Genomic DNA, 26,946 nt, shown 5'->3' with positions numbered 1-26,946 from the left:
GCTGCTGGTTATATGCCCTTTATCCTCTTTTCACACTGGGGAATCATGGGGCTCCCTCTCCTCTCATCCCCAGAAGTCTGTGCCCACAACAAGGAAAAAAAGCCAGACATGCTTAAAAAAACAGTATTTAGTGGATGGTCTCAAAAAGGCTCCCTGGGGAGTACTTGGGGGACGGGGGTGCCATCCTCTGTGCCCAGCGCTCTAGAGAGCTGAGCTGGGCCTGTGCTGGCCGGTACCTGTATGAGGGCAGCACCTTCAGCTGGAGTGGGGAACAGCAGCTCTGCTGCCTTCCCCCGGGGCTGCCTGCAGCCACCAAGAGCCAAGAGGGCAGGCATCCAGGCACCGACACTGTCCATGGAGTTTCCTGTGGCTCTGGCCCCAGTCAGCAGTATGTGCCAGCACCAGCCTTCTGCCAGGCACCTGGGCCAAAGGGACCCGCAGCAGTGGAGCGGGTCCCCCATGTGCTCCCCTCCTGCGGGGAGGGACGTCTGGAGCACTGGGCCTCAGATGGCCAGGAGCGGTGCGCGCTGCTCCGTCACGCAGGGAGGCAGGTCCCAGCTCAGGCCTGTCCCATGGGGCAGGTGAGGAGAGGGCAGCAGGACCCGGGTGAGCCAGTGCCTGTGGGGAGAGGAGTGAGGCCACAGACAAAACCTGAAATCTTGGTGCTTCTGTGCTCTGAGGAGCCAAGCCAGGGCTGTGAGCCATGTCCTGAGCTGCCGCAATGGCTGAGCTCCTCAGCTGGGATTCTCTTGGCAAAGGTGTGCTGGGCAGGCCACACCTTGTCACTGGGCAAGACTCAGGAGCCACAGGGCAGATGTGGCCTACTGTGCCTTACAAAGCCCAGAGTAGTGCAGAGCTGCTCTCCCCCAGCTACCCAAGGAGAGTCCCTGTTGTCCCCACACCCCCATAAGCTGCTGAGCCACCACCTTCTCGGGCAGAGGCTTCCCTAGGCCTCTTACCTTGGCACATCCACACCCAGGAACACCTTCCAGTTATCCCAGCTGCCATAACTATAGGGGTTCCTAAAGACCTGCAGGAGGGGGAGAGGTACATCATGTCTGGCTCTGCACTGGCCAGCCCCGCAAGCCATGGGCTGTGCTCACCTTGCCTTTCTTCTGCAGTCTCTGCCTCTCCTTTCTGTTGATGTGCCGCTCGATGCTGGTTTCCCCACGGGTGATGAGGGCAGCGTGCCACAGTGTGAGGGCACCCAGGGCCAGTGCAACCGAGCTGGGAATGACAAGGGACTGCAGGTTGGCCTCAGGCCTTCCCTTCCTGGTGCTGCAGCTGGCGGGAGCTGAGGCTGCCTCCCCACACCCACAGCTGCATAAGTGGGTCGGCTTGTCTAATCCCCTGTGACAGAGCGATACTGTTTCTCCTCCTCTGTGGCTTGAAGGCTGGCAGGGCAGGGACGTCTGCACTAGAGCAAGCAAGGCCAGCTTGCAGGCAGATGGAGGGCGAGCAGTGTCACAGGCTTCATGCTGTTTCCCCCAGCCCCTGGGCCCCCTCACCTGCACAGGACCCAGAGGTAGACCACGCTCTTGTGGAAAGCTCGCTGGCGGAAGGAGAAGGTGGGTGGTGGGGTCTGGTAGTAGGTCTGAAAAAGGATCAGAGGAGGGGAGATTACCCAAAATGCTTTATGGCTTGAAGCCAGACAGGGACTGCTGCACCTCTCACTGCTGCAGAGCTTGAACAGCAAGAAAGGACTGCAACTGGAACTAACACAACAGCCAGGGTGAGGGAGAGGCAGCCTAAGACAGCCACGAGACAGACAGACAGATACCCAGAGTTGGCACAGGCATGAGGAGCAGTGGGCTGGAGGTAAGGAGTAAGGGAGCAGCCATGGGACTGGTCAGGACCCCGCAGCTGATGGTCAGGGTGAGATGTGTACCCAGTGCTGCAGCCTCCCCAGGAGACCATGGCCTGAGCAGCACATGCCAAGCAGCTGTCACCAGCCCAAGCCCCAGGAAGCTGGGTGCACAGAGAGGCAGACCCCAAGCTGCTGGAGGCAGCGTCTGTAGCAGAGCTGCTTGGCCAGCTGCAGCTCTCTGACATGTGAGATGAGCATGGGGGCTGGTTCTGATGTGGGGTACTCCTTGAGAGTAGGGCCCCAGGCAGGACCCAGCCTGCAGAGCAGCTCTGCTCCACACAGCCTGGAGTGGCTGGGGGGCAGGGATGTCCCACCTGGTTGGCAGCCACCTGCAGTCTCTCCTTGTCAAGCAGTTTCATTCTCTAGGGGGACGGAAAATGGCACCAGTTATGTGTCTCAGAGGAGAGGGGCAGGGGCCCTTCCCCTCACACCCCCACAGGACCAGAGCAGCTGGGGGCCTCGCAGGAGGAGGGAGAGAGGAAGCAAAGTCACTACATGGTTGGGCCTGGCCCAGCCTTGCTCTGCAAGCTCAGCCTGAGGAGCCCAGGCAGCCTCAGTGCATGGCAGGTGAGGGCCGGGGCCTGCCTGCTCACCTCGATGGCTGCATAGGCATCCCGGAACATCTCCCAGCCGCTGATGCTGCAGTAGATGCAGCCCATGGTCATGAACAGGCAGAAGGAGAAGAAGTAGCGGTGGTTGTAGTGTCCCACACAGTTGTTTAACCAGGCTGCCTCTGGGGTTAAAGGTACTTAACCGTGACAGACCATGGGTTCAAACCCACCCCAGGGACCACTTGTCCTTGTGCTTGCTGACTCTCCATAAGAGGAGTAGGGCAGCAAGAGAAGGGGAAAGCAGGACCAGCTGCCCCCAGGAGAGTGCCATTGGTCAAGTACTGCAGAAGGATACGGCAGTGGTGGTCCATCTTCAGCACGCACCTGGGAGGGAAGAGAGCAGCATCAGTGTCAGAGCCAGCGCAAGCGCTGTGTTTGGGAAAAAACCCGCACCCCCCAGCTCTGTGGGCTGCAAGAGACAGGGCAATGAGCCAGCAAAGCAAAGGGGAAGGGCCCATATCTTGTTGTGGGACAGGAGGCAAGGAAAGGGGCAGAGGGAGGGTGCCCTACCTGTTGCAGATGCTGCAGTGGTGGGTGCGAGCTGGCTTGGGGGCAATGCATTTCCTGCAGATGGAGACGCCGGTAAGGTCATTCTTGGCCTGTGTACAGGTCAGAAGAGATTTGTGCACCTAAACCCTGCACCTGTCCCCTGCACCTCACACTCTTCACCTCCCCTGTGATCCCTCTGCCTCCCCTCTCTGCACTGCCCAGCCTAGTTTCCAATCTGGAGGAGGCCTCCTGCAACACCACCACCAGGCTGTTCCCAGTGACCATCTGTAGCTAGTCCCCAGTGTCCAGCTGGGAGAGGCTACACTGCCACTTAGTGCCTCACCTGTGGTGGGTGGCCTGGTGAGGTGGTGATGGCCATGTAGTAGTGGAAGACAATCATGATGAGGTTCCAGTGTCCATAGGCCAGGTGCCAGCAGATCCAGGCAGGTGTGTAGGTCTGCAGGATGAGGGGCAGCAGGCAGATGTACACGATGGCCACAATGGAGCTCGTCAGCCCAATCACCAGTGCCACAAACACCTACGGGAAAGGGGCCTGGGTCACTGGAGTGGGCAGTGCCTGCCCCTCACTGCCTGGGGAGAGGCATGGGCAGGACATGGCCACAGGAAACCAATATGAACTACACACTGAGGTCCCAGCTCTCTTCCTGCCTGGAGCACAGGCACTCCTGAGACTCAGTTGCCCCAGCAGCACAGTAGCCCCAGTGCTGAGTGTGCCCTGCCCAGTGAGAGGTGGTCACCATGCCAAGGGGACTCACCACGCCGAACCACCGGGTGACATGGTCCACCAGCCAGTAGACAGGCTCGAAGAGGGAGTCCAGCACCACATCACCGTTGGTGAAGGAGTTGTAGAGCAAGGAGCGGAGGCAGAGGTGCCCGTAGTGCCACAGCTGCTCCACCTGCCGCACCAGCTTGAAGCGTCGCCGCCGGCCCAGCCGCAGGCACTTGAGGAGCAGGCGCATCACCGCGGCAAACATCCACTGCCGGCTCCTCATCCCTGCCACACCACGCCTGGGGGGACAGGAGCTCGGTGTGGGCAGGCCGCCCTGCTGCCTGGCTGTCCCTTGGGAAGGGTCTCCCCTCCCAGATGTGCTGATGCCAGTTGAGCAGCTCCCTGAGCTGACAAGGATGCAGAGCCAGAGGAGCTGAGCCCAGGCTCTGGGAGGTTGTGGGGCCAGCGTCACTGGGATGTGTCTCTGCGCAGAGCGGGGGGCACAGGCCCCTCAGCATCTAGGCTCAGGTGCTCTCTGGTCCCATCTCGTCTTTCCCAGCGGGGAGGGGGCCAGGGTAGTGACATGGAGAGTCTGACTCAAAGGAAACCAGAGAAGACATGAGCATCCAGGATACTGGGCCAGCTCCAGGGATGATCCCAGCACTTCCCAATAGGTTCAGGAACAGGAGAACCCACACAAGACACACACGGAGAAGCTGGTACAGAATTACCCCTCCTCCCCTAGTCCCTCCGTAACCCCAAAAAGTAGGATGCTACTTCCTTTCACCTCAGCCTCTGGACCAAGCAGCAGAGGCCACCCTGTGCCCTTCTCAACCTCACAGCCCCACTCCAAGAGTCCCAACACTTCCTCCTTCTCCTTGCCTGGATCCTCAGACAATGCCATGCACCAGTGAAGGAGTAGCCCCGGGGCAGCCCCAGGCCGATGCTTTCCTGGCTGCTGAGCCCCCATCCTGACCGGGAGCTCTGTTGGGAGTGACAAGGAACCCGATCTGGGAAAACGATCTGCAGGGCTGGTGCCCCCGGGCCTCCGTATGGGCAGTACCATCAATATTAAGCAGCAAGGCTGCCCCGGGGTCCTGCCAAGGCATGTTTCGAGCCTGGGCCAAGCAGTTGCCTTGGAGCAGTGCCAGGTAGTGGTGCCAGAGCTCAGAGTCCCTCCGGCAGGGATCATCTCTCTGCACTGCTGTGCCCACCAGCACAGCCCCTGGGGAGCAGCAAGGAGGGCGAGGGCAGGTTCTCCACCATCCAGACGGACTAACAAAGGAGCCAAGGCTCTCCTCTGCCCTGCCTGAGGAGTGTAGGGCTGACCCCACAGTTGGGAGCTGCTGGACATGAGGACCCCAGATTCAGCAGCCCACTCCAGGTCCCAGGTATGGCTCCTGCTCATATTTTCTGTTCCCTGGTAAGGGAGAGGTGGGATATACAAATCCCAGCACCACCCTCTCCTCTGTGTTTTCTCATGAGTCTGCCAAGAGCTTTTCCCTGAAACTCATCAGGTGCAAAGTAGAGCAACAACTTCCTGCCCTGCAGCCTTTGGGTGGCACATGTGCCTGTGTTGTCACTGTGGTAAGAGACAAAGTGCTGCACCCAGCAGCAAGTGCTGAGGTCAGCCCTCCCCTCCAAAGATACAGCATGTCCCTGTCCCTTGGAGAGGCTTCCTCACCTATAACAGCCAGCAGCTGTTGAGCAGGGAGCCCACAGGGGAGGCAGCCACCCTGCTCCAGGGCAAGATCCCTCTCTGTCCCCAGACACCTCTCTGCAGACAGCAGCACAACCACAGGGAGGAGGCTCCAGCAGAGCCACACATCTTCCTCTGCCCAGCCAGGCACTGGCATCCAACCCTCGCCCTCCCCATCGCCCTCCACACATCCCAGTAGTGCACCGAGCCCACGGGGATGGGACAGCAACCACCAGCAGAGCCAAGACCACGGGCAACATCACAGCCCAGGGGTGGGGAGCTGTGGCTTTAGCCCTACCCCAGGCACAGACAGGGCCCTGGCTCCTGCCCGGTCCAGGCACACAGGCGCAGCCCTGTGGCACCCCCCGGTGGCTCCAGAGCGCCCGGCTCCCCCTGTTCCGCAGCACCCAGCTCTACAGCGCCGAGACACTCCCGGCACTCCGCCCCATCCTCAAGGGATGCCCACGCCGACAGCAAAAATCCCTCAGCCCCACCGCACCACCAGGCACTCCTCGCCCCGCAGCACCTCCAGGCCCGCAGCATGCCCCGCACTGCATCCCATCCCAACCGCAACCCCACAGCCCCCCGGGTCCGTCCCAGCACCTCCTGCCCCGCAGCATCCCCAGCATCCCCAGCATCCCCCCAGCATCCTCCCGGCCCCCGCACTCCCCGCCTCACAGAACCGCTGTACCGCCTCCCAGCCCGCCCAGCCGCTCGGCACCCGCAGCCCCTGCGGGCCCCCAGCCCCTCGCAGAGCCCTGCCAGCCCTGCCCGGTGCCGCCGACCTGCGCCCGCCGCCTCCATGCCCGGCCCCGCCGACCCACGGGCAGCGCCCGCGCACGGCACGCCGGGAACGCCCTCCCCCGCCGCCGGACTACAGCCCCCAGCAGGCAGCGCGCCCGGGCTCCGTGCTGAGTAGGAGAGAACCAATAGCCGCGCCGCTTACAGCGCGGCCTTGCCGCCAGTCACCAATGAGGTGAGGGCTTTCTGGGGAGGCCCTGCCGGTAGTGAACATGGCGCCCCCCTCGCGGTACTGCGTCCCTGGTGAGTGCGGCCACGGGCTCCCGCGGCCGGGGCTGCCCGGGGAGGGGGACGTGGTGGCCCGGGCGAGGAGTACGGGCGGAGGCACTGGGCCGGCTGGGAGCGGGCGCTGTGCCCGCGGCGGTGCGGGGCCCAGATGCCCTGGCAGCCCCTGAGCCCCGGTCTCGCAGGTGAGCGGCTGTGCAGCACGGAGGAGGCCACGGCTGGCAGCGGGACCTACACCCGGCACGGCTTCATCTTCTCCTCGCTGGCCGGCTGCCTGGAGCGGAGGAGCGAGGACAGCGGGGTAAGCGCGGCCGCGGCTCAGCTGCTTCTCCCCGGGGCTGACTGCCGTGCGCCCGAGCTGCACAACCTCGCCGGGGACGGGGCTCTGGCGGGGAGTTGGACTGCGACGGGGTTCGGCCGGTGATTCTGACTTCGTGTCTTGCCCCGCAGCTGCCCGTGGTGTCAGTGATCAGAGACAGTGAGTCCCAGCTCCTGCCCAACGTGGGGGCTGTGGTGACATGCAAGGTGGGGCTCCAGAGCGCTGCGGTGACGAATTGCCTCGGCTTTCTCTGCCTCATGTTGAGCTTTGTTCCTGCATATGGATGAGGTGGGATGAAGAGCCCCTGGCTCGTTAGTCCCCCCTATACAACTCCCAGCAGGGCAGAGGCAGCCCAGGGCCTCCCTTGGGTCCCTCGCTTACAAAGGAAGTTGATATTGGCATGGGGGACACCTGCCCTGAGGTTGAGGGGAGATTTTTCTTTGCTCTCCCTTCCAGAACTCTTTCTAGGGCAGGGAGTGTGCAGGTCAGTGCCTGGGGCAGCTTAGAGAAAGGCTGGCACAGACCAGGGATTAGTTTCCTTACGTTCCTGATGGGAGGGAGAGGGACTGGGGTCACAGCAGGTCTCTGCCTTATTTGAGTGTCCGGAGTTACCCAAGTATCGTCTTCCTAGCTCAACTCACTGCCAGGTATCCCACCACTGCTTGGTCACAGGGAGGTGGAGTGAGACCTGAGCTCCCCATGCAGCCCTATCGTGCCTGCTCCCTGCCCTTTCCCTGCCTAGACTGGGGTGCTGGCACTGATTTCCCCTTTTCTCATGGGCAGGTCTGCAGCATTAACTCTCGCTTTGCCAAGGTGCACATCCTGTACGTTGGCTCCACGCCACTGAAATCCACCTTCCGAGGGACCATACGGTAGGGAGAAGGCTGGGATCCCCCACCCTCCATGGGAGAGAAAGGCTGTTGTGAGCAGTGCAGCTGAGTGTCCTGGCTGGAGCTCTGCCCTGAGCACTGGGCAGGTGTCCAGCAGGTCCTGGCCAGTGCCCAGGGAGGCCGTGGCAGCTCCTGCCACAGGCTGTCAAGGCACCTTTGCTCTTTTGCACTCAGATCCCTCCGTCTCATTTTCAGGAGAGAAGATATCCGAGCCACGGAGAAGGATAAGGTCAGTGAGGCACTGGCAGTGACTGTTCTACTGCAGCTGCCTCTGCTTTCTGCTGGTGGGGGCCCCAGTCCCTCCTGCTGACGGTGCCCCTGTGCCGTACAGTGTTCCCTGCTCTCTCCTGTGCAGGTAGAAGTGTACAAGAGCTTCCGCCCCAGTGACATCGTCCTGGCCAAAGTCGTATCCTTCCCCCTCAGGGACAGTGGGTTGGCTTGAGCCCCCTCGGAAAAATCTTTCCCTTAACCCCTGTCCGACCAGATCTCCCTGGGGGACGCGCAGTCCAACTACCTGCTTAGCACGGCCGAGAACGAGCTGGGCGTGGTGGTGGCACGCAGTGAAGCAGGTAGGGATGGGACAGGCAGGGCCCCAGCTGGGACTGCCCCAGTCCTGCCTCATCCCTGCCCGAGGGGCATATGCTGTGGCTGCCTCCCTCTCCATATGGAGGAAGGCAGTTTTGGGAAGGGAAACCCAGACCACGTGGTGTTCCTAGGGGTGCAGATGGTGCCCATCAGCTGGTGTGAAATGCAGTGCCCACGGACACACACCAAGGAGTTCCGTAAGGTGGCCCGGGTGCAGCCCCAGTTCCTGCAGACGTAGCACCACTGGGACTGGTGCCTGTGGGGCCAGAGCAGCCCCCGGGCTCCCACCTCCTCCACACATCCAGCCAGGCCCTCACTGGCAGGATGGGTTTTCTACTTCTGGATAATAAATATTTTTTGAGAGCTCCATACTTTGCTCAGTACAGCCTGGGAGGTGGCTCGTGCTGCCTGCAGCATGCCGACACTGCTTTGGCTCCCACAGCGGAGCTGTTGAGGGAATGGTTTCTGCAGAACTGCAGCCAGGAGCAAGCATGTGTTCACTGCTGGGGAAGGGGAGCGCCCCAGTGCCTTTGCTGCAGGGAGGCTAATGGCACAGAGCCCATTTGTGGCTGGGCTGTGTGGGCACCAGGCACTTGCCTTGCCAGTTAGTTTTCCCACGTTGGACTAAAACCTGGAGCACAGCCTGTCTCTGTGCACGATAACCTCACAGTGCAACATCTCCCCAGGCCACATGTGCCCTGCCCTGCTCTGGGGATGAGGGTGTGCCACACCCAGAGCGTGAAAAACCCCCGCAGGGAGGGCGTCACCCTCGGGAAAGGATTGCGGAGCTGTGCTTTGCTCCCCGAGCCCGGCACAGTTTCTGCAGCCCCATCTGCACCCAGCAGTGACTGGTACCTCACACGTGCACCAGGAACATGGAGCCTCACATGGCCCAGGGATGCATGGACACCTCATTATTGCGCATTACTCCTTTATTGAACTGGAACAAGACAGCTGCTATGGTTGGACAGTAACACTGACCCCGTGCAAGCCCAGGCTCACAGCGCTGGCAGAAGGGGAGGCCACAGTGACAGGCCATGTACACATGTGTAGGATGGGACACAACAGCACCTGCTTCACCAGCAGGACTAGGATGGATATCAGCTGGGGGAAGTACGTGGCAGACACAGACCTCCAGGCAACAGGCTCCCTCCCTCACCCTTGTCTGAAGGCAATAAGTTAAAGCAGGGGCTGGCAGAGCTGGGCCCAGAGTCGCGAGTACTGCCCTGGGGTGCTGTACCACAGGCACCAGAACACAACCCTTCCAGTGGCACCCCAGTCCCTGTGCCATGCACCCACAAGGGGACGAGGTACCCACCTTGGTCACTGCCTGCACTGCACTCGCCTCACTGCTCCCAGTAGGACTAAATCAAGTGACAAAACTACCATAACCGGGTGACACGAGCTGCCAGGGAAGCAAAGCAAAGGAAGAGCCTGGCACGGCGAGGGATCACTCGGCCCGTCCCCCTGCAGACGGGATCTGAAGGCTGGGACTTCAGCGTGGAGAGGTGTATGGGTGCTGCCTGGCAGAGCCAGGGCTTGCTTTAACACTAGACCTCCACTCACACAGCCCTCACCCCTGGCCCCCAGGCTGTCTGCAGAAGGGAGCCGGGTCTGAGGGAATGGGCCTAATCCTCTGCAGCTCCAAGTTCCTACAACTGTGGGGGGTGTGAACAGAGGGGTTGGGGATGCCAGGGGGCTCTACTACATGCTGGCCTGCTGCCTGCCCTCACTTCTTAACCTTGCCCTGAGCAGCAACAGCCTCCATGGCCTTGCGCACGGTCTCCTCATCCCCCAGGAACTTCATGGGCTTGACAGGTTTCAGGTTCTTGTCCAGCTCGTAGACGATGGGGATGCCAGTGGGCAGGTTCAGCTCCATGATGGCCTCCTCTGACATGCCTGTGAATACAGCAGTGCCGTCACTCCTGGCCCTGCCCGCGGTGCCAGCTGGGGAAGCAGGGGGATCCCCGTGATGCCTCTGCAGGGCTGACTTACCTTCCAGGTGCTTGACAATCCCACGCAGGCTATTGCCGTGGGCAGCAATAAGGACTCGCTTGCCCTCTTTGATCTGTGGGGCAATTTCCTCATTCCAGAACGGCAGAGCCCGGGCAATGGTGTCCTTCAGGCTCTCGCACGTCGGCAGCTGGTCCTCCGTCAGGTCGGCGTAGCGACGGTCCTGGGAGAACAGCCACACTCACGCTGCAGCCCAGTGCAGGAAGATGGTGGCAAGGCTTTTGTCCCTCCCCCAAATTCTCCACCTGTAGGATCTGCTACATGTAAGTGAAGCCAGGCTTGGAAATAAAAAAACCTTTGATGTCTGGAGTTACAACGAACCACAGTCAGGGCCGTGAACCCCTTCATGGGGAAAGTCACACCTTGCTTGTTCTGGATGAAAAGACCAGATCAAACATCTGTGAATAGGTCATGGCACTAATGATTAATAGAGGTATTATCTTTTCTGCTTTGGATCTGTTCATGCAATGCCCAGCTGTTCAACTCCCCAAGGAGGGAGCAGGACAAACTCATCTCAAATCCAACCACCACCACACACAACAGACCCACTACTGCAGCAGAAACAGAGGAGACCCCATAGAGGAAGCCAGGCCACCGTAATGCAGGTGACTTTCAGGAGCTTCCCTGAAAAGCATAAAGAGCAATGAGTCTTACCTTTGCAATGGTGCTGTAGAAAGGGTGGTCAGACTGCATGGGAGGCGGAGGGATGTCGTAGGAGCGTCTCCAGATCTTCACCTGCGCCTCGCCATGCTTCGCTGCTGTCTCAGCCTTGTTCAAACCCGTGAGAGCCCCGTAGTGCCTCTCGTTCAGACGCCAGGTCCGGATAACGGGCACCCACATCTGATCAATGGCATCCAGGACCGTCCAGAGGGTACGGATGGCCCGTTTCTGCACCGAGGTGAAGCAGATGTCGAACTCGTAGCCGGCATCTAGAAAAGACAGGGGAAGGCGGGGTGGGGGGAAGACCGGGGAGGTGAGTGCCGGGCCTTACGCAACCGGTCAAAGGCCAAGGGCGGCGGCCTCGCCGCGCCGGTACCGGACGCTCCCTCGCCCTTATAGGAACCGGCGGCGGTCAGGACGCGACCAGCACCGGAGAACTAACACACTGCGGTACCGGCGGCTCTCCCCGTGGTACCGAAACGCCAACCTCACACTGGAGGCCATTCCCGGGCATCGGAGAGCCTCAGACCCGCCCCATTACGTTCGAGGCGGTCGCACCAGTCCGCAACCCATCCCTCCCTCACCTCCGCGATTCCCGCCTTGGCTGACTCCCCCTCCCTCCTTCCCCCTCTCCTTTCACCGGTCACCGGTACCTCGGAGGGCTTCACCGCCGCGCCGCGCCTCTTGCTGCCCGGCGGGGCTGAGGTCGGCGTCGTACCAGCCGCTGAAGCGGTTCTCGAGGTTCCAGGCGCTCTCGCCGTGGCGGACGAGGACGAGCCGGTACGCGGCGGCCATGGCGGGCTGAGGGACCGGCGCACGTTGCTGCTCGCGCCGCTGCCACGCGCGAATGACGCCCCCGCGCTGCCCCGCCCCGCCCCGCGCGGTGCCGCGGGGGGGAGCGCATGCGCAGAGCGAGTGCCGGTCGGAGGCGCACGTAGCACATGGCGCGGCCGCGAAGGGCGGTACGACCTTCAGGGCGTGACGTCACCGTGACGTAATGCACGTTCGGTAATGCGTAACGTGTCGCGGCCGCTCGTCCGCGGCTACGGGCGCGCTCTAGGCGGTTCCACAGGAGCGCGGCCCCGGCACGAGGGTGTCTGACAGGCTCTTGCCGGCGGCTGCCCCCGCGCCCGGCAGGTCGCCCATCCCAGCCCCGTCACCGCCCCCCGCCCGCCCCGCTGGGAGGTGGCTTGCCCTTAGGGCTGCCCTCACTCAAGATGGTGGCAGGCGCCGGAAGCGGAAGGGGCGGGAAGGGAGCGGGCGCACGTGGAACCGGGCCCAGCATGGCGCGGAGCGGGCGGCTCCGTTCGGGGGCCGCGGCCAAGCTCAAGCGGTGGCGGAAGGGTCACAGCAGCGACTGCAACCCCGAGACCCGCCAGCACCGCTTGGCCGCCCGGAGCCGCTTCTGCAGCCGGCCCGCGGGTGAGCACAGGGGCGGGCGGGACGACAGGGCCCCGGGGCGGGGAGCTCCCCACCTGTGCCCGGCTCTCCCCGGCGGCATGCAGAGGCGCGGGGGGGTTGCGGGGTGAGCATGGGGTCCTTCGAGAGCTGGAGCGGGGACCGGAGGGCCCAGAGGCGCTGACAGTTCCGGGGGAGGCGGAGGCAGCAAAGCGGGTAGGAGGACACGAGTGTGTTCTCGTTACCGTAACCGTGGCGCCGGGCCTGAGGAACGGAACGGGGCACCGTATGCTGTAGCGCCTGTCACTCTAAGAGGCTCCCCAAAGCTCCTGGCCACACCTGTAAGTGTTGGTGTGGCGTCTAGTGCGGTGAGTGACGTGACTTCCATTCATGATGGGGAAAGCAAGCCCAAATCTGCCAGGCTCTACGAGAGCCCTAGCTGCTGCTGGCCAAGATCTTTCTCCTACACATGAAGAAACAAGTCTTGCAACATGTACTATCCTCTTGCAGCTGGCTGCAGTCTGTTACTCAGAGGAACATGCAGTGTGTGTCTGGCTTGTCTGATTGCATGGCTCCATGTGAAAGATGTGTAGGGCAGAGTACAAGAAGCACGTCAGCATTAAAGCCTTGGCACACCAGGACATATTTGTGTAGATATGATGCTCTCTCCTCCATCACAGGAGGCGGCTGGACTGTGCTCTGGTTTGTTTTCACAGGAACTAGAAGCTCTTTCTAATTATTACTGTGCTTTCTCCCATTGGGGTGAAGGAGCACCACTGTCTCACATGCTGGAGATGAGCTCTAGCCAAGCCAGTCTGCCTGGGAGGAGAGAGGAGGGGAGCATGGGGGGTTCAGGATGGGTGTGGAGCAACATGACTTTGCAGGTCTGACATGTCTCACCCCCACAGAGAAAAGCAACTTAACGGTGGATGCGGTGAAGCTGCACAATGAGCTGCAGTCGGGGTCCCTGTGCCTGGGGCGGGCAAGCGACAGTGCTCAGCTCCACATGGAGGGGGATGACACTGCGGAGGTGGCCACGGAGAAGTCCTCTGGCACCTTCCTGAGTGGGCTGAGCGACTGTACCAACATCACCTTCAGCAAGGTGCAGCGCTTCTGGGAGTCCAACTCCGCCGCTCACAAAGAGGTAGGGGCAGGGGCCGGGCTGGGGAAGGGGGTGTCTGGTAAGGGTGGCCCCCTGGGTGTGAGGCCGAAGAGCACTGACCTGCTGTGGTTGCTTCTCACAGATCTGCGCCGTGCTGGCGGCTGTGACAGAGGTGATCCGCTCCCGTGGGGGCAGGGAGAGCGAGACCGAGTACTTTGCTGCACTGGTGAGTGATGGCCATGGGGAGGAGGCATGGGGGGAGCTGCTGTTGGCAGCAAGGGTGGGCTCTCAGGAAGGTTGGTGGAGGAAGGTTCTATGCTGGTAGCCAAGGCCCCAAGTGTCCAGCAGAGATGCTGTTTGGCTGCTCCTGGTTTCTCTGCCCCCTCCCCAAGGGTTGGCCTGATGTGAATTATCAGTCCCCCTTGCTTACCCATCTTCTGTTCCCAGATGACCACACTGGAGGCAGTGGAGTCCCCTGAGTCACTCTCTGCTGTCGCCTACCTGCTTAACCTTGTCCTAAAGCGGTGAGTGGCTGACAAAGGAGTGGGGAGAGCTACAGACCCCATCTTGAAAGAGGGACTGGTGCTGTCTTCCCTCCCCAGGCTGGGGAAAGGAACCAACCAGGGCAAGCTGGTGATGCAGTTCTCTATGTAACTGCCACCAGCTGTCTGCTCCTCACCCCACTAACATGCCTCCTTCTCCTGGCAGGGTCCCAAGCCCTGTTCTTATTAAAAAGTTCTCAGACGCCTCAAAAGCCTTCATGAGTATTGTGTCCTCACAGGCCTGCAGCAGCTCTACCTCTGCCCTACGTTGGGTGAGTAGCCAAGGGCAGCCAGCTGTGTCAGCTCTGCCCAGAGTCTGCTGAGAGCTGGGTCAAGGCTGCTGCTGTAGGGTGGTGCCAGATGCTCAGCCTGAGGGCCTTGCAGTGAGCAGGGGTTTCTCTGTGGAGTGATGCTAACACCCCTGCTGCTGTCTTGTCATAGGTTCTCTCTTGCCTAGCCACGCTGCTGCGGAAGCAGGACCTGGCAGCCTGGAGCTACCCTGTCACCCTCCAGGTCTATCATGGCTTGCTGAGTTTCTGTGTCCATACTAAGCCCAAGGTGAGCACCCAGTGCCAGGGGCAGAAGATGACACTGCTTTTGGATCATGTTTCTGGGGCTGGCTCTGCCTCCCAGGTCTATATCCTCTACTCACCTGGGTTCTTCTTCCCCCAGGTGCGGAAAGCAGCACAGTATGGTGTGTGCTCTGTCCTGAGAGGCAGCGAGTTCATGTTTGGCGATGCAGCCCCTGAGAATCACCCCGCGGCACCCTCCACTGCCAAGTTCTGTGTGCAGGAGATTGAAAAAGCTGGAGGTGTGGGGCACTGGAGCTTGGGGTTTGCAGCTGAGTTTGGGAGACTGTGCCACTGTGGTAGAATAAGGACTTGAAGGGAAGAGGGGAGGGTGCAGCATCCTGGATTGCTGGGGAGTGTCTGAGACACCTCTGGGGCACCTAAAGTGTTTTGAAGGGTCCTCAGCTATTCAGTTGTCACCTCTGCTCCTCTCAGGAGTCAGGGGAGTGTTCACCCTGGCTCTGTGAGTCAGCCCCAGCGCTGTTACAGGGGCTTTGCTATGGGGTGCCACAGGCTCAGAGGTTGCTTTGCTCCCACAGGTACCAAGGAGGCCACCACTACCCTGCATGTCCTTGCCCTGTTGCGGGACATACTGCCCTGCTTCCCTGCTGCCATGGTCAAGACCTGCTGTGAGACCTTGCTCCGTGTCATGACCCTCAGCCATGTGGTGAGAATTGCTGCTGCAGGGATAGCAAGGGCAGACTGTTTCCTCATTGGCTGCACTCTGGAAGGAATCAAACTCCCTTGGCTGCCCACTGGGATTGTGGAAATGCAGGATGCAAACACGGAGGAGCCCAGGGCAGCTGGTATTTGCTGGCCTGACTGCTGTGGAAGAGAGATGCTGTGTACATGGGTCATAGTTACAGCAGTGCTGGGTTTCCCAGGGTAGAGCCTGCTTTGGAGTGGGGGGACAGTGGGTGCAAAGCAGAGGCCCTCTCCTGACATCATGTCCTTTGCAGCTGGTGACAGCATGTGCCATGCAAGCCTTCCACAGCCTCTTCAGCGCCCAGGCCAGCGTGGCCTGCCTGCCAGCCGAGCTCAACGCCCAAATCATCACCGTGAGTGTGGAGTGGCAGTGTGAGGGGGGACAGAACTGGCAGTGCCATGCCACCCACCCCATCTTCTGCTTCCCCAGGCCCTCTATGACTACGTGCCCAGCACAAATGACCTGCAGCCACTGCTGACCTGGCTGTCCACCATGGAGCGGGCACACATCAACCTGGGCAGGTGCGGGCAGGGGCCATGGCTGGGCAGGGGGAGAGGCAGCTGCTTGGTCTCTCACCTGCCCTGTCTCTCCTCTCTAGGCTGCAGAAGGACCTGTGCTGGGCTCACCTGCCCCGGCTCTTCTCTGCTGCCATGAACTGCTTCCTCTCCTCACACTCCCAGGTGGTGTCAGCAGCGGCACAGACCCTGGAGGTACCACATGCAGGCACCTCTGCTTATTTTGCTGCCCTGTATCTTGTGGGGGGCTCTGCTGAGGGGTTTGGGAGTGGTGTGCCCCTCTGTGTCTGCTGGGCTGAGGGCTCCATGGTCCACGGCTGTCCCATTCTCCCTGTTGGTCCTTGCAGATCCTCCTGAGTGAGTGTATTGCTCCCCACATGGAGGACCTGGGCACTGTCTCTGCATCTGCCCCAGCCCCTGCTGCCTACTTGTGCAAGATGTTCAAGTGAGGAGCGGTGGTGTGGGAGGGGCTGTCCCCATGAGATTGGCTGAGCTCTGACCAGTATCTGCCTGGTCCCCAATGGGGTCTGGCAGGCCTGGTGGGCGCCCTGATCACTACCAGCATGACCGTCTGCTCTCTTCTCCCCAGATCAGTGGAGGAAGGGCTGACATACCGTTTCCATGCAGCGTGGGACGAGGTGCTGCGGGTGCTGGAGGTCTTCTTCGAGACGTGTGGGAAGCAGTGCCATCCCATCATGAGAAAGGTGAGCCAGTCTGGGAGAGCACAGACTCATTCACAGAGCCAGGGTGGGGTGGCTGCACTGCTGTCCAGGCTGTGTTGCCCCCTCCAGGTGTGGAGCAGGGCTGTGCTAGTGCCTGCTGTCCTGCCCGTATGTGGGCAGAGCGTACACAGCTCTGGGACTCAGCACAGGGACGTGCAGGGCAGTTGGCACCCCTGGGAAGACATAGTGAGTGACACATGGCAGACCTGCCCCCATGGCTCCTCTGAGACTGTCCTGCCCTGTCCCGGCAGTGTCTCCGGTCGCTGTGTGACCTGCGTCTCTCCCCACACTTTCCTTACACCGCTGAAGTGGACCAGGCAGTGGGGGCTGCGGTGAGCACCATGGGCCCTGAGGTGCTGCTGGAAGCCGTGCCCCTGGAGATTGACGGCAAGGAGTGAGTATAGTCACAGGGTAGCAATTTTGCAGCTGTTTGTTACGTTCCTGTTCAGTCCTCATGCAGTGCTGGAGGTGTTTGGCTGCCGAGCCTACCTGTGCCCAGCTTTGGGGCTGGGTGGAAGTGCCCAGTGTCCAGGGGCTGATGCCAGCAGTGCCCTGTGCCTCACCCATGCTTTCCCTCCCCAGGGAGACACTGGATTTCCCCCGCAGCTGGCTCCTGCCGGTGCTGCGGGACTATGTGCAGGGAACGCGGCTCGGCTTCTTCACCAGCTACTTCTTGCCCTTGGCAGCTGCCCTGAAAAACAGAGGTGAGCAGAGTGGCACACCCAGCAGGCCAGGGTGTTCTGTGGGACCTCCCTTCCCTTCCCTGGAGTGTAGTAGGGTTCTGCAACATCTGCTGTTCCGCTCATCTCTCCTTCTTTTCTGTAGCCCAGGAGTTTACACAGGCTGGGAAGAGTGTGGAGGCCAAGCTCTACGACACGCTGCAGTGGCAGGTAACAACGAGTGCCCAGGAGCACTGCTATGATGTACCCGTGCCAGGCTGGGTAGCTGTGACTTGGTGAAGACTGCTGGTCTCCCGCCTTTGCCTTCCAGGTCTGGACTCTGCTGCCTGGCTTCTGCACCCACCCCACAGATGTGCTGGGGGCCTTCAAGGGGCTGGCCCGCACCCTGGGCATGGCTATCAGCGAGCGCCCAGACCTCCGCCCCACTGTGTGCCAGGCCTTGCGCACCCTCATCCACAAAGGCTGCGAGACAGGTTGGGGGGAGATGAACCCTCCTGGTGGGTCCCTGTGCCCTGCAGTGACGCAGAGAAGGGATATGCTGGTCTATACCTCCCTGTCATCCTCTCCCTAGACGCGGAGCGGGCAGAAGTGGGTCGCTTTGCCAAAAATTTCCTGCCCATCCTGTTCAACGTGTACAGCCAGCCTGAGGAGGATGGGGGCAGCAGTGCTCAGCGCCGCTCCGTGCTGGACACTGTCCGTGCTTACCTGACCATCACCGACCCCCAGGTGAGGGGGCCCTCGGACAGTGGGACAAGCTGTGCTGGCTCCAGCCAGCATCTCCAAGCCAGATCCAGTCTGGTAGGGCTTATTGGAAAGGACAGAAAGAAAAACACTGAGCAGAGAGCAGTCCTTCCTGCCATTATGGGAAGAGAGCCCTTTCCAGCCGGAGGTCTGGGTTTTCCCAATTTTGCAGTCACATCTGGTGCATCACGTACAAACTCTGATGCAATTTATCCATCTCTTTTTGGACCCGCTGATGCTTCTTGTCTCCACAAAATTCTGTGGCAAGGTGTCTGTCTGGTAGGTTGCAAACTCTTGTAAAAGCACTTTCTTTGGTCAGTTCTGATCCTGCTCTGTGTGCCTGCCCTGCAGATGGTGTGTGGGTTTCTGGAGAAAGCCAGTGCAAAGCTGACCAGTCCTGAGAGCTCTGAGTTTGCCAGGTAACGCCCAGGGGCTAATGCTAAAGGGTAAAACTGCTGGCATGCTCCTGGTGAGCAGAGCTAGGGCACTGTCCTGTGTGGGCTTTGCCACTCTTGTGCATTTGATGAGACTCAGAGCCAGAGTCCCAGATTGGTCGGGCAGTGTTAGTGATGCCAGAGTTAATCACCTGCGTGTCCTCGTCTGCTGCAGACTCTCCATCCTGGATCTGGTAGTGGCAATGGCACCCTATGCTGATGAGCAGTCCCTGGACTCCCTGTACCGCACCATCCAGCCTTCCCTCCAGGTCAGTTGGCCCCCAGCCCTGACAGGTGCAGGGGGTGTGGTGGGGAACCTTCTGCTTGCTGCCAGCTTGGACTCACTTTTTGTGGGGATGAACAGCTGCCATAGTCTCTGCTGGGTGGCGTGGGGTACTACAGGGGTCCCTTCAGACACTGTGGTGAGGGGCTGCCTTTACAGTGGGAGCGTGTTGGCTGTCCCTGCAGAGCAAAGAGCGCAGTGTGCAGAAGAAGGCATACCGTGTGCTGGAGGAGGTGTGCGCCGCTCCCCATGCTCCCTGCCAGGCCTTTGTCCGCTCCCATCTGCAGGACCTGCAGACAGCACTGCTGGACTCGCTCAAGAGCGCAGCATCCCCAGCCAAGAGAGTGAGAGCAAGGGCTGCAGTGGTGGAGATCAGCCTCTGCTGGGAGGGAGGGTATGGAGTGGATGGTAGGGGTAGCCATGTGTGTGTCCCTGGGTGTAACGGTGCTGGGCTGTTTCTTTCCCCAGCCCCGGCTGAAATGCCTGTTCCACATCGTGAAGCAGCTGTCTGCAGAGCACGAGCCTTTCGTCACTGCCCTTGTCCCAGAGGTGAGCATGGTCCTTGGAAGCACCCAACTGTTTCTGGCTGTGGTGGTGGCAGTAGTGGTGTGACGTGCCTGTGTGCCTGCAGGTCATCCTATGCACCAAGGAGGTCTCGGTGGGGGCCCGCAAGAGTGCCTTCATGCTGCTTGTGGAGATGGGGCATGCCTTCATCCGCTTTGGGCCCAACCCTGAAGGTGAGCTCCTGTTCCACTTGCTCAGCCCCACGGCTGCTCTGGCCCCAGGGGTATCAGACCCATGCCCAGCATCCCACTGAAATGGTCCAGGGATGCTGCTGGTCACGGAGTGAATCGAAGCCTGAGCCATCCCCCTCTTGCAGAGGCCATGCAGCGGTTCCTGCTCCTGATCTACGTGGGGCTCACTGGCTCAGTCACCATGATCAGCTGCACCGTGCTGGCATTGACCCGCCTGTTCTTTGAGTTCAAAGGTGAGCAGGGGGCTGGGGGACAAGGCAGAGCACTCTGGCAAAGGTGGGTGCTGGAAGGAGGCCGGCTGTGGCTGAGTCCCACCATGGTTGCAGATCACCTGGAGTTCAGTGTGGTGGAGCAGCTCCTGCAGAACATCTGCTTGCTGCTGGCCTCCCGCACACGAGATGTGGTGAAGGCGGCCCTGGGCTTCCTCAAGGTCACACTACTGCTGGTGGACACCAAGCTGCTGGCCAAGCATGTGCAGGCAATGGTGAGATCCCACATGGGGTGCCTTGAGGAGGGTGGCAGGGCAGAGCTGGGGCTGCCCTGGGCACCTGGGGGCATCTCCAGCTGCACCCTGCTTCTGCTTGGGAGCCAAGGGAACAACCTTGATCTCAGTGGCTGAGATGGCAGTGGGGAGGTTTCTCTCCTGAATGCTGGCATGAAAATGTCAGTGAACTTCCGTGAACCAGCCCTGCCAAGCAGGGAGACCCTGCCTGGAGCATGCATGGGGCAATGGCAGCAGGGTGAGCAAGGCGGCCATGCAGGTGAAGGGTGGGAGGCTGAGTGCCCAAGGCAAGGGTGCTTGGGTCTTGAGGGTCTCTGTCCTGGCAGCTGGAGGCCGTGGGGAACCTTTCAGATGACATGAGACGCCACTTTCGTATGAAGCTGCGAAACCTCTTTATCAAGTTCATCCGCAAGTTCGGGTAAGCCAGGGTCTCCTGGGGTGGTGAGGAAGCTCTCTGGGAAGCGGTGCAGGAGGAGGTGGGTGCTCACTGCTCTCTGTGTGCCCCTCAGCTTCGAGCTGGTGAAGGGGCTGCTGCCACCTGAGTACCATAAGGTGCTGGTGAACATCCGCAAGGCAGAAGCCCGGAACCGCAAGCAGCGCGCCCTGAAGCGGGCGGCTGCAGATACGGATGAGGAGGAGGCACCACCAGCACAGCCCAGAGGAGACAGGTGAAGATGGGCTGGGGTGAAGAAGGAGCAGCCCTCACAGAGGGCTTGGTGCTGGATCTCCTCAGCTGGTGCCTCTAGAGATGCTGGAGACATCTCTGAGGCTGCTGTGTGTTGCGGGGCAGGCTGCACCCCTGGGCTTGTTCCGTTTCCATCATCCTCTCTGTGTTTTGACAGCATGGAGGAGATCCTGGCTGACTCAGAGGATGAGGAGGAGGAAGAGGAGGAACGGCATCGAAGTAAGGAGCGGAGGAAGCAAGCACAGCACAAGGGCCAGGCCTGGCTGAAGGAAGGGGAAGAGGATGAGCCCCTCAACTTCCTGGACCCCAATGTGTCCCAGCGGGTGCTGGGTAAGGAGTGAAGCTTCTAACGGAGCTGGGGTGGGATAGATGGGGCAGGGGCTGATGTGATGCACAGGGGTCCTGGGGGTACAGCTGCCCCCAGGAGTGGGTCCTTCCCCAGGCCCTGACCCCTCCCTCTGTGAGCAGCCACCAAGCCAGGCCCCAAGCGGGCCAGAGGAGTGAGCCACGACTTCCAGATGTCTGAGGACGGACGCCTGATCATCCATGAAGAGGAGGAGGAGATGGACGATGATGAAGCCAGAGGTACTGCCTGGGCTATCAGGGGCTTACACTAGACTTGTTCTGGACTTCTGAGTGGTTTTCTTCCTGCCATCTGCATGTGAGATTTTGAGGGCATATGGGTGAAGGTGGCAGGAGTGTGTACAGCCTTGTGTCACACCCAGTGGCTCTCCTTTGGGCCACTGCCCAGGAGAGACAGCCCCCTCCATCATCAGGAGCGGGTTGGAGGGGTCACGGCCACCAGTACTGATTTAGTAGGGGACCCTGCTACTGCAACCCCCTCCAGGGGCTGGCATGGTACTGGGGCTCTCCCAGATACCAGGTCAGTGCCCGTATCCTGCACTGACCCTCTTGTCCTGTACCGTAGGAGCAGACGAGGAGATGGCAGATGTGCTGCAGGATGTGGGTCTCCGCAGTGTGAGTACAGGGCTTGTGGTCCTGAGGAGATGCTGGGGAACTCGGCTGTGCCAAACCACTGCCTGTGCCATGGCAGCTGCAGCTGTGCCCGAGGCTAGTGGTGACACCAGGCAAGCATCAGCTGGTCGGAGGGGTGCAGGAGGTTGTCTGGGATAGGGATGTGCTGTCTGGAAGGTCGCTGGGTGCCCATGGGAGGAAGCAGGAGGTTGGGGGTATGTGGGAAGGCAGAACTGTAAGGACAAGCCAGCTGCAGGGTCCCTGCTGCTTGCTTCTGCAGAAGAAAAACCAGAAGCGTCGGTTCAGAGAGGAGCCAGATGATGAGGAAGCCGAGGCTGGAACCTACTCTCAATACAGAGGTAAGTTCTCTGCCTGTGCCCAGTCCAGCCAGAATCATAGACCCATTTTGCAGGACAACTAGAGCAGAGATCACAGAATGGGTTGGGTTGGAAAGGACCACAGGATGACACAGTGTGTCATCCAGTCCAACCTCCCTGCTCAAACAGGGTCATCCTCGAGCACATTGCACAGGATTGCATCCACATGGTTCTGGAATATCTCCAGTGAGGGAGACTCCACAACCTCTCTGGGCAATCTGTTCCAGTGCTCGGTCATCCACACAGTGAAGAAGTTCATCCTCATATTCAGGTGGAACTTTTGTCCATCAGTTTCTGCCTACTGTCTCTTGTCCTATTGCTTGGCACCACCGAGAAAAGTCTGGCACCATCCTCTTGACACCCTCCATTCAGATACTTAGAGACACTGATGAGGTCCCCTCTCAGACATTTCTTCTCCAGGCTGAACAGGCCCAGCTGTCTCAGCCTTTCCTCACAAGAGAGATGCTCCAGTCCCTTAATCATCTGCTGGACCCTCTCCATGAGCTGCTCGTCTCTCTTGTACTGAGGAGCCCAGAACTCAACACAGCACTCCAGATGAGGCCTCACTAGGCCAGAGTAGAGGGGCAGGATCACCTCCCTCGACCTAATACACCCCAGGATACCACTGGTCTTCTTGGCCACAGGGACACACTGATTGCTCATGGACAGCTTGTTGTCCACCAAGACCCCCAGGTCCTTCTCTACAGAGCCTGAACTGGTGCCTGGGGTTACTCCTCCCCAAGTGCAGGACCTTGCATTTGCCTTTGTTAATCTCAGACAGTTCTCTGCCCATCTCTCCAGGGATCTTTGCTTGTGGGAAATGGCCACCCCTCTCTGGTGACCTCACACCCAAGAGCTGGAGGCAAAAACAGGAACACCTTCTGCAGCCTGGAACTGAGCAGGGGGAGCCCTGAGACCCCCTTCCAACACATTCTCTGTTTTCTAGCTGGAGGCTCTGGGATCCACCGTCCACTGAACAAGGAGCCAGCCTTCGGTGCAGAGTACAGATCCAAGGTGAAGGACCCAGGGGGTTGCAGGGTTTAGGTGGGGGGATACCTGGGGCTTTGCTGGGGCAGGAAGCACCATTTGTTTGTTGGGAGTCTGGTTCTGTAGCACCAAGGCTGGAAGGGGATCTCTGCTGCAAGAGGAGCTGCAAGAGACACTCAGTATCTCTGAACATTGCCAGCCCATCTTGGAGTTCCTCTACTGCTCTTGCTGTGTACAGTTCCTGCTCAGTGCTCAAAGCAGGTGTCTGTAGCATCATATGAGTGATGATAGCTCAGCTGGCACCCCACTGCATCATAGTCTTTGGGATGGCCAGGTGGCAGGGTTGCACCGGAACAGGACATTTGCATCTCCCCTGGTGCTGCATCTTCTCACATGTCATTATCTCCCACAGAAAGGTAAAGGTGACGTGAAGAAGAAGGGCCAGCTCGACCCCTATGCCTACATCCCCCTGAACAGAGCTAAACTCAACAGAAGGTGAGGCTAATCAGGAAGGGCACAGGGATGGGAATGGGTTTGCTTTTTGTTGCTATGGTTTTTTGGTGGGTTTGGGAGCTCCCTGTCATTCTCTGTGCCACTCCTTGCAGAGCCTGGAGCATGCCTGTGCATTAGGTGTGCCCAGTGCCTGCACCAACCCAGTCTCCTGCTCCTTGCTCCCTCCAGGAAGCGGGCAAAAATGCAGGGCCAGTTCAAGGGCCTTATGAAGGGAGCTCAGCGTGGGGCCAAAGCCGGCCGCAGGAACCGTGTGAAGTCCCAGCGCTCCTGAGGAGCCTCAGGTGCCTGACCTGCCCCTACCCAGGGACAGACAACACTCTGTGGCCTCTGGAAGATGGGGGATTCATGAGTGGAGCAGCCAGGACTCCTCTGCAGAAGGTGACCTGCGTTTGTTTAAGACTCCCTGGGAGGCCACTCCAGCATATTATGGACTGATGACCCAAGCCATGCTTTCCTGTGCCTGGAGGAAGTGCTGGTTTGCCTGGTGCAGATGTGGGTGTGTGTGTGAGAGCAAGTAATGTGTAAAGAATTCTCTATATTGATAAATACCCACTGTTCCTACCCAGCCCAGATTCCTCCTGTCCTTCTCTTCAGAGCTGTGCACACCCATGCTCTGCCTGCTGTCTTGGTGCAGTGGGTCCTGCTGCTGCTGCAGCACTGAATCCCACAGGGCTCACACCAGCATCAGCCTGGGACCTGGAGCCAGGGCCCTCTCTCCCACACTGGGCTTGCCTGGGAGCTGCCAGAAGCAGTCCTGTGGCACAGAGCAGCGAGGCAGTGCCTGTGCCCTGTGCCCTTCTGGCACACATGCCCGTTGTGGCTGGGGCATGGCAACGAAGCCAGAGAGGGTGAAGTCCTTTACATCCAGCTTTCTTTTACAAACTCTGTCTTGGCAGGATCTTCTGCCTAAAACCGTGGCCAGGGAATCTGTGCCATGAGGAAAGTGTCTGCCATTTGGCTGCCGGTGTTTTCTCTCCTGCCTCAGCTTTTCCCATATCAGCCATGCCTGATAGTGGGGCAGGAACAGTTCACTGCAAATTTCATCAAACTGGATGGAAAACTGCTACAGCAAACCTCTGTGTCTTGCCATTTCTCTTACTTATAGAGAAGCCCTTTCCTCTGCTCTGACCACCTCCTGCCAGCTAGATCTGAGCAGCGCAAATAATCGTGGACCTTTTTAGCTGCCCAGCCCCCTCACATTGGACTGAGCATCTTGTTTGGCCCGGCTACATCTGCACTGATCCAGAAGATCTGCACATCCAGAAGATGCTGTTTAGCCAAAGTGTGCTGAAAAGAATGGAGCTGAGGGTAGTGGATACAGGTCCCATTGCTTGCACTACAAGGAACTCCTTTCCTCTTCCATATTAAAAAGCCTTCAACCCTTTGTAATTTCCTCTTGTGGCAGCTTACATGCTGGAATTGCAACGCTTCTCAGTTCTCTAATAAGCTAAAGGGATTGTGCTTGTTCAGCCTCTTACTGCAGGCTTCTTCCTGGAGGCTGCAAATCCACTTTTGTGGCTTTCTTATGTGCTGTCTTTTTGGTTTCTTTCATGATCCTTTTAAAAACCTGGAGATGGAGGAGGTGCTCTTGTGCTGATATTGGTCCTGCCTTGTCAGGAGTATTGTCCCCTTCATGCTTTCCCACCCAGGGCTCTCACTTGGACCCTTGAGCCCCAGGACCATGCTGAGGTGCTGCTGCTCTAATCCCACCACAGGGGAGCTCACAGCCTGGCCTATGGGACAGGTGTCTCCAGCAGCACCTCATGACCATGTTCAGTCAGCTGGAGCTACATCCATCTTCCTCTGGTGCCTGTAGCCTAGGCCTGATGCCCTCCCTTCTTCTGCAGGACAGGAGCAGACAGGTAGCAGTCACCTTCTGAGCCCCCCACACCTGTGACCTGTGGCTCCAGGCCCACCAGAGCTATCTGTCTTCCTGCTTTCTCTTCTCTCCTTGGAAAACTCCCTGGGCAAGACTAGCTAATTCATTTAAGAGCTCCAAATTACTCACTGTATTGTTCTTCATTTGCATGTTGTTGCTTAAATTAGTGCATGCCTGCATGGAACAGAAGAGTTTCATTAGCACAGAGGATGGTGTTCGCCTGAGCTGGTGTCCAGAGAACAGATTCTTCTGCAACAACATCTTGTTAATCAGCTAATTAATCATGTAATGCAATGGAAACCCTCGGAGACGAGATGTCATCATGCCTGGGAAGGCTGGCTGCGAGTCAAGCCTGCTCCCCACTAGCAGCTATCCCTGGCAGGGAGCAGAGCTGTGCCTTGGGGGCCCTCAGGAGCCTGAGCACAGCTCTCGGTTATGGGGCAGGGTGAGGGGGGATGTGGGTCCTGTCTCCAGCAACTACGTGCCACAAATATTTCAGTTACACACAGAGAAGCACAAGAGGGGGACCTAGAGTGATGCTTGGCTTTTGCTGCTCAAGCTGGGAGGTGGCTGGAAGCTATTTCTTCACCCAGCATGCCATTTAATCATGCAACTCCTTCCCAAAGGCTACGGTGGGCACCAACAGTGTACCAGTGTTGAGCTACACTTGTGCAAGACATTGTCACAAAGGGCTCTTACCTTGTAGATAGATACCAGATGCAAATGGGGAGTTCTCCACGTTGTGGGCTGCAGGTGGGCTGAGCACCCTTGAGAAGAGGCTGGCACGACTAACAGGCTTCCCCTAGTGCTGGCTGGGTGGCCCTTGGACTGGCTGAGGTAGTTACTGATACCCACCCTGAGTCTTAAGGCTCAAAACAAGGAAGAAGATGAAAACATCACTGTATCCTTACCCTAGAAGCTGTCTCCTAGGATTCTGTCCACAGTGGTATGCCCCTCAGAGGGACAGATGTGCCCCAGGGGGCTGTGCCCATGCAACGTCCAGATGTACCACCACCTCCTCCAAGCACACTGCAGCACCTTTTTGGGGTTCCCCAGTTCAAAGTTGGGATCTGTCACACACCAAGGTGCAGGGATGGGAAAACCCTTCTGGGAACAGCAGTATAAAAGGAACTTTGGTGTTTCAGCTGAAATGATTGGCAGCAAGATAATTAAGTGTGGAGGTTTAAAATGCCAAGGGACCACTCCAGCTGAAATCTAGTCAATTAAAAAAATACCAGATTAGTTCCTAGTCCCCTCAGCACTCTGATCTACAGTTTCACTGGATTATAAGTTATCTGTCTTCCCATGGTTGCTACCTGAACGCTGTGGGTGCACCAAGTGTGCAGGGACACAGGGCCCCTGGCTGAGGGCAAGGCAGGTGCTTCCACTCACCAAGGGAAAAAAAAAAAGAGGGAATAAAACTGCTCTTCTAGCACCTGTGTTCTCTGATTTCTCCTCGATGAAGAGCAAGTTGCAAGTTGGGGGTTATGGTGTAACTCATGCTATTTGGAGCACTTGGCGTGGGCTCTGCAGGCTCGGGGTACGTCAGCCGCATTGTAAGTTTCCTTGCAATAAAAGGGTTGTTTCTGCTCTGGTGCTCAGTGAGAGACTCGGGGTGCCGGGGCGCTCACGGCCTTGCACCGCCGGCCTACAACTCCCAGCACGCCGCGCGCGGCACAGGCGGCCGTTTTC

The 26,946-nt window shown here is 59.2% G+C and overlaps 4 protein-coding genes across 6 annotated transcripts; 2 read left to right on the top strand and 2 right to left on the bottom strand.

Annotated features, from left to right (window-relative positions):
• Positions 1-109: 109 nt before the first annotated feature.
• On the bottom strand, positions 110-5,764 carry ZDHHC16 (zinc finger DHHC-type palmitoyltransferase 16). 2 transcript variants are annotated; one of them, XM_051800008.1, is made up of 10 exons: positions 3,744-5,764; positions 3,311-3,505; positions 2,989-3,077; positions 2,774-2,802; positions 2,461-2,594; positions 2,182-2,229; positions 1,509-1,594; positions 1,104-1,227; positions 960-1,030; positions 110-618 (listed from the first exon to the last, which is right to left on the bottom strand). In XM_051800008.1, exons 1-10 carry the CDS (start codon positions 3,978-3,980, stop codon positions 504-506), a joined length of 1,128 nt encoding a protein of 375 aa, XP_051655968.1. In that variant the 5' UTR covers positions 3,981-5,764; the 3' UTR covers positions 110-503. The 2 variants fall into 2 exon arrangements, with proteins under 2 accessions (XP_051655968.1, XP_051655969.1); XM_051800009.1 differs by lacking the exon at positions 2,182-2,229 and having other exon boundaries at positions 3,744-5,761.
• A 593-nt stretch (positions 5,765-6,357) lies between these two features.
• On the top strand, positions 6,358-8,587 carry EXOSC1 (exosome component 1). 2 transcript variants are annotated; one of them, XM_051800032.1, is made up of 8 exons: positions 6,358-6,440; positions 6,608-6,723; positions 6,873-6,947; positions 7,525-7,613; positions 7,827-7,860; positions 7,987-8,037; positions 8,116-8,200; positions 8,356-8,587. In XM_051800032.1, the coding sequence occupies exons 1-8, from the start codon at positions 6,410-6,412 to the stop codon at positions 8,376-8,378; spliced, it is 504 nt and encodes a 167-aa protein (XP_051655992.1). In that variant the 5' UTR covers positions 6,358-6,409; the 3' UTR covers positions 8,379-8,587. The 2 variants fall into 2 exon arrangements, with proteins under 2 accessions (XP_051655992.1, XP_051655991.1); XM_051800031.1 differs by having other exon boundaries at positions 8,348-8,587.
• Positions 8,588-9,130: 543 nt separating this feature from the next.
• PGAM1 (phosphoglycerate mutase 1) lies at positions 9,131-11,746 on the bottom strand. Its single transcript, XM_051800023.1, has 4 exons — positions 11,543-11,746; positions 10,884-11,158; positions 10,212-10,392; positions 9,131-10,115 (listed from the first exon to the last, which is right to left on the bottom strand). The coding sequence occupies exons 1-4, from the start codon at positions 11,682-11,684 to the stop codon at positions 9,946-9,948; spliced, it is 768 nt and encodes a 255-aa protein (XP_051655983.1). The 5' UTR covers positions 11,685-11,746; the 3' UTR covers positions 9,131-9,945.
• An 86-nt stretch (positions 11,747-11,832) lies between these two features.
• RRP12 (ribosomal RNA processing 12 homolog) lies at positions 11,833-23,940 on the top strand. The gene is made up of 34 exons (XM_051799951.1): positions 11,833-12,311; positions 13,196-13,431; positions 13,532-13,615; positions 13,837-13,913; positions 14,098-14,203; positions 14,373-14,489; positions 14,604-14,742; positions 15,040-15,167; positions 15,460-15,558; positions 15,636-15,727; positions 15,805-15,916; positions 16,069-16,166; positions 16,311-16,425; positions 16,695-16,837; positions 17,026-17,147; positions 17,269-17,333; positions 17,434-17,596; positions 17,695-17,849; positions 18,216-18,283; positions 18,474-18,567; positions 18,767-18,925; positions 19,050-19,130; positions 19,213-19,318; positions 19,462-19,569; positions 19,663-19,820; positions 20,165-20,256; positions 20,348-20,506; positions 20,681-20,853; positions 20,992-21,108; positions 21,452-21,501; positions 21,779-21,857; positions 22,822-22,889; positions 23,275-23,357; positions 23,544-23,940. The coding sequence occupies exons 1-34, from the start codon at positions 12,107-12,109 to the stop codon at positions 23,644-23,646; spliced, it is 3,954 nt and encodes a 1,317-aa protein (XP_051655911.1). The 5' UTR covers positions 11,833-12,106; the 3' UTR covers positions 23,647-23,940.
• Positions 23,941-26,946: the final 3,006 nt, after the last annotated feature.

Source organism: Manacus candei, unplaced genomic scaffold (genome assembly GCF_025592945.1).
Source record: "Manacus candei isolate 608988 ecotype Guabito, Panama unplaced genomic scaffold, ASM2559294v1 h1tg000050l, whole genome shotgun sequence".
Taxonomy (NCBI): domain Eukaryota; kingdom Metazoa; phylum Chordata; class Aves; order Passeriformes; family Pipridae; genus Manacus; species Manacus candei.
Note: the sequence above shows the minus strand (reverse complement) of the source record. Positions and strands in the feature narration are given on the sequence as shown.